This window comes from Lissotriton vulgaris, unplaced genomic scaffold, assembly GCF_964263255.1.
Source record: "Lissotriton vulgaris unplaced genomic scaffold, aLisVul1.2 SCAFFOLD_882, whole genome shotgun sequence".
In the NCBI taxonomy this organism is placed as follows: domain Eukaryota; kingdom Metazoa; phylum Chordata; class Amphibia; order Caudata; family Salamandridae; genus Lissotriton; species Lissotriton vulgaris.
Window position 1 is genome coordinate 115069 of NW_028254400.1, and position 3609 is coordinate 118677.

A 3609-nucleotide genomic window follows, 5' to 3' on the forward strand; every position below is an offset into this window, starting at 1 on the left:
CAGTGCATCTAGTAATTCTAGTAAGTTCTGTTCTCGAGAAAATTCATGTGTTTCTGTTCTCAGTATTCCAGGTAATGTTTCTGTCCGAACTGTTATTTTAAATGTTCTTCAATGTGTTTTCAATGTCGTGGTATGAATGTGTTGTTTTTCAGTAATCATCGTGTTCATTGTGTATTGTATTGTGTCTAGACTCTAGTTCAGCCATGCCTCTGTTCTCCAAGTTACGTCAGTTAAAAACTAGAAAATGTCTGCTCGAGGAAGCAGTTCCTGTCCCGCCTAGGGACAGTCCAGGTCATTTTATGTATCACAAGCATGGCATAAATGCCATATTATATCTAGATCTATGGGTCGAGTATACCAAGGAATTAGAAGAAAAGTATAGATGGCCTGTATCAGGCACATGGGATGCCGAGTGCATCATGCGAGTAGAAGAAGTATTATGGAAAAAGAAAGCCAGACAGTCACAGAAAGATGCCATCGAGTTATGGCGCAAAGAATCTCATAAAAGAACAGAAAAAGAAATCAGAAAAACAGAATTAAGTAGAGAATCCATAGAAAGAGCCCAGGAAAGGGAGTTAATCGAAGTAGGTGAACGAGTTAAAGTCGAACAGTCAGACAGACAGAGGAATGCCCTTATTAAGGGTATGTACCCTCTTCTTGCCGAGGGCTTGCCAAAAGCAACCCCGGAGGCATCCAGTAGTTTCCCGCCACCACTAGTTCCGACCAAGCTACGTCACAAACCGACCGCAGCTGATATTTTTCTCTCGTCCTATTTGGACGACACAGTCCCAGAATATGCAAATCCTGTTCCGCCAGCTCCTGCAAATAATGTAATTTCTGCTCCTCCAGCCACCGGGGCACCCGTTACGGTACCCCCGGTCCAGCCCACATTACAAGTACCCTCTACATCGGTCACTCTGCCAGCACGAAGAGTATCAGTCGACGATTCCAGTTTAGGGGCCGCGGGGGGAGGTCCTCCTGGTACCCCGCCGCCACACAAACGTGTAATATTAGCCGAGTTACATGAACGTGCGTTACAGCGCACGCCCAAACATCAGTCAGTTGCAGATATCAGGCGAGCTCTTACCGAATGCCGTTATGATCCGGTCCCAGGTGATGATAGTATGGTTATATATTCATTACGCGTAAGACGGGTGACCGAGTATTTGGACACCCTACCAAATATGAAAGAAGATCTAGACAGAATATATCGTTTCATCCGTACAGGGGATGATCCAGAAAGTATTGGCGAAGTCATGTCTCTAAGGAAAGCTGAGACTCAGCTCATGCTATTAAAGTTTCTAATAAATTGTTTAATAAGAGAACAAGATTATCCGACTAAAGATCCGACCGAAATGAGAGCTCTGACGAAATGGAGTGATCATATAGCCGAGGGAAGACACAAGACACTCAGTAGTATAGAGAGTATGTACAAGAAAATACGTAAAGAAATAATAAGGTTACACGAACAACGCAAAGAAGCACTAGTAAGCGAGAAAGAAAGTAACTCTGATACTGAGGAAGCAGAAGACGAGAATCCTTCCAGAATAGCGTATGTAGGTAGAACTAGACTTTCCGACCGACATTCACGTCTAGAACACAAGAAAGTTTTCTCTCTTCCAGCACCAGAACAAGAGAATCTAGAGCAAGTATTTCAAGCTACCGATCACATTCTGAAATCACGAATCGGTTATAGTGAACTTAGTACCATGCATGAACAAGAACTAGTCCGATCAGCAGTCCGATGGACTACTGATTCTACCACTTTTCCAGACGAAATAGTGGCACAAATGTTTCTGAAACTGCCCCCAGCCGAGCAGCGACTGGTGGGTATGTATATGATCTAGCACCTCATTACTCTGTATGAGGGTCAGCATTCTGATCCAGGTCCGTTACATGATGTTCTGAACGAGTTACTACAGTACAGATGGAAAGGTCTAGGTACCGATTTAATTAGTATAATTCTAGAACAGCGCCACAAATATAGAACATTCCTGAACCCGCATTTTGTTCATGTCTCACCTCCAGAAAGTAAACCATTTTACATAGACAGACAGCATCCGTTACGAGAAGTACACCCAGTTAGGACACAGGGTGGTGAAATGCAACGAGTATTTGTTTACACCCCGATTACCAAGATGGAACTCTTAGAGATGAAGAAGTTAATTCCCTGTCACGATAAAGATCCAGCAGGGTTCCACCGTGAATTAAAAGACATGCTCCGTATGGGAGAATACACGTATCCAGATATAATTAAAATGTTAAAGGTTCTGTTGCCTGCGGGCATATATGAAAAACTCAAAGAAAAAGAATGGGAGGTGGGAGAGAAAAAGATAGATTGGGCAGCTCTAGAAGCTGAAGATAATATACGAGTACCAGGTACCGGTCTAGGAGACAAATGTAAAGAATTGCCCGAACTATTAATACAAGTTTTGCCAAGATTACTAGCCACGAAAAAGGAAGACTGGGATGCAATTTCAGCCTGTAAACAGAAACAAGACTAAGATACTAGTGATTTTTATTCTAGGTTTGAGAAATGTTTCAGTATCAACAGTGGTCTCAAGACGAGTAGCGAGTCATACCCTCATCTTTTTGTTACTAAACTAGTCGAGAATTCAAGTCCACAAGTTAAAAATCGAGTTTTGAAAGTCGAAAGTACATGGCAAGCTAATACTCCGTCCCAAATGTTACAGATGCTCCAGTACCACCAGAATAGAATCAGAGAAGAGCAAGATCATGAAAGGAAACGTATGAAAGACACAAAAATGAAAGTATTAGTTGCACAATCTGTTCCTCAAGACAGTCAGAAGAGGGGTATGAATCAAGCCAGTCATCCTGCAGTTCCTGTTAAAGGGACCTGCAATTATTGTAAACAGCCAGGTCATTTTATAAACGAGTGTGCAGTTCTGAAACACAACATAGCTACCGGTAAGACTAAAGAAAGACCACGTCCGCCTAGACAAGAACAAGTTTCACAGACTTCTCAGTTACCACAGAATGCACAACAGACAGTTACAATACCGCAGCCTATTGCTGCAACACAGCATGTTACACAGCAAATGTACCAGTATGCACAGTCCGAGTATCCAGAATACCAGCAGTATTCATGAAACAGCCTAGAGAGGGAGGTAGGCTTGCCTCTCATCGAGATACCTGTAGATCAAGAGTGTCCCTATGTTCACAGTCAAGTATTAGGGAAAGACAGAAAGTTTCTGATAGATACAGGGGCAAGTAGGACTACTATCAGTCACGACGAGGTTCCAGGGGCTCCGCTCTCAGGCTCTAGAAATATTTCCCTTGGATTTTCAGGAAAGCCAATAGTTAACGAGATTTCCAAACCAGTTACTCTAGAAGTAGGTCCATTGTCCCGAACTACTGATCTGTTACTTACAAAGTCATGTCCAGAAAATGTGTTAGGCATTAAGACACTGAAAGAATTAGGTGCAGTTATTTGCTGCTCCCCAGAAGGAATACGTTTGTTTTTACGTGACTTCAAGGGTCACTATGTATTACGTGATTTTGATCCAAGATTGTTAAATGTTCCGCAGCATTTATGGGCGCAAGGTCCAACTGATGTTGGTTTTATGCAAATCACACCCCATCGTGTGA

General features: G+C 42.6%; 1 protein-coding gene across 1 annotated transcript; it reads left to right on the plus strand.

Annotated features, from left to right (window-relative positions):
* Nucleotides 1-203: 203 nt before the first annotated feature.
* On the plus strand, nucleotides 204-3110 carry LOC147659541 (uncharacterized). The gene is given in 1 exon segment (XM_086951660.1): nucleotides 204-3110. A coding segment is annotated over 1 exon segment (2907 nt).
* The last annotated feature ends 499 nt before the right edge of the window (nucleotides 3111-3609 follow it).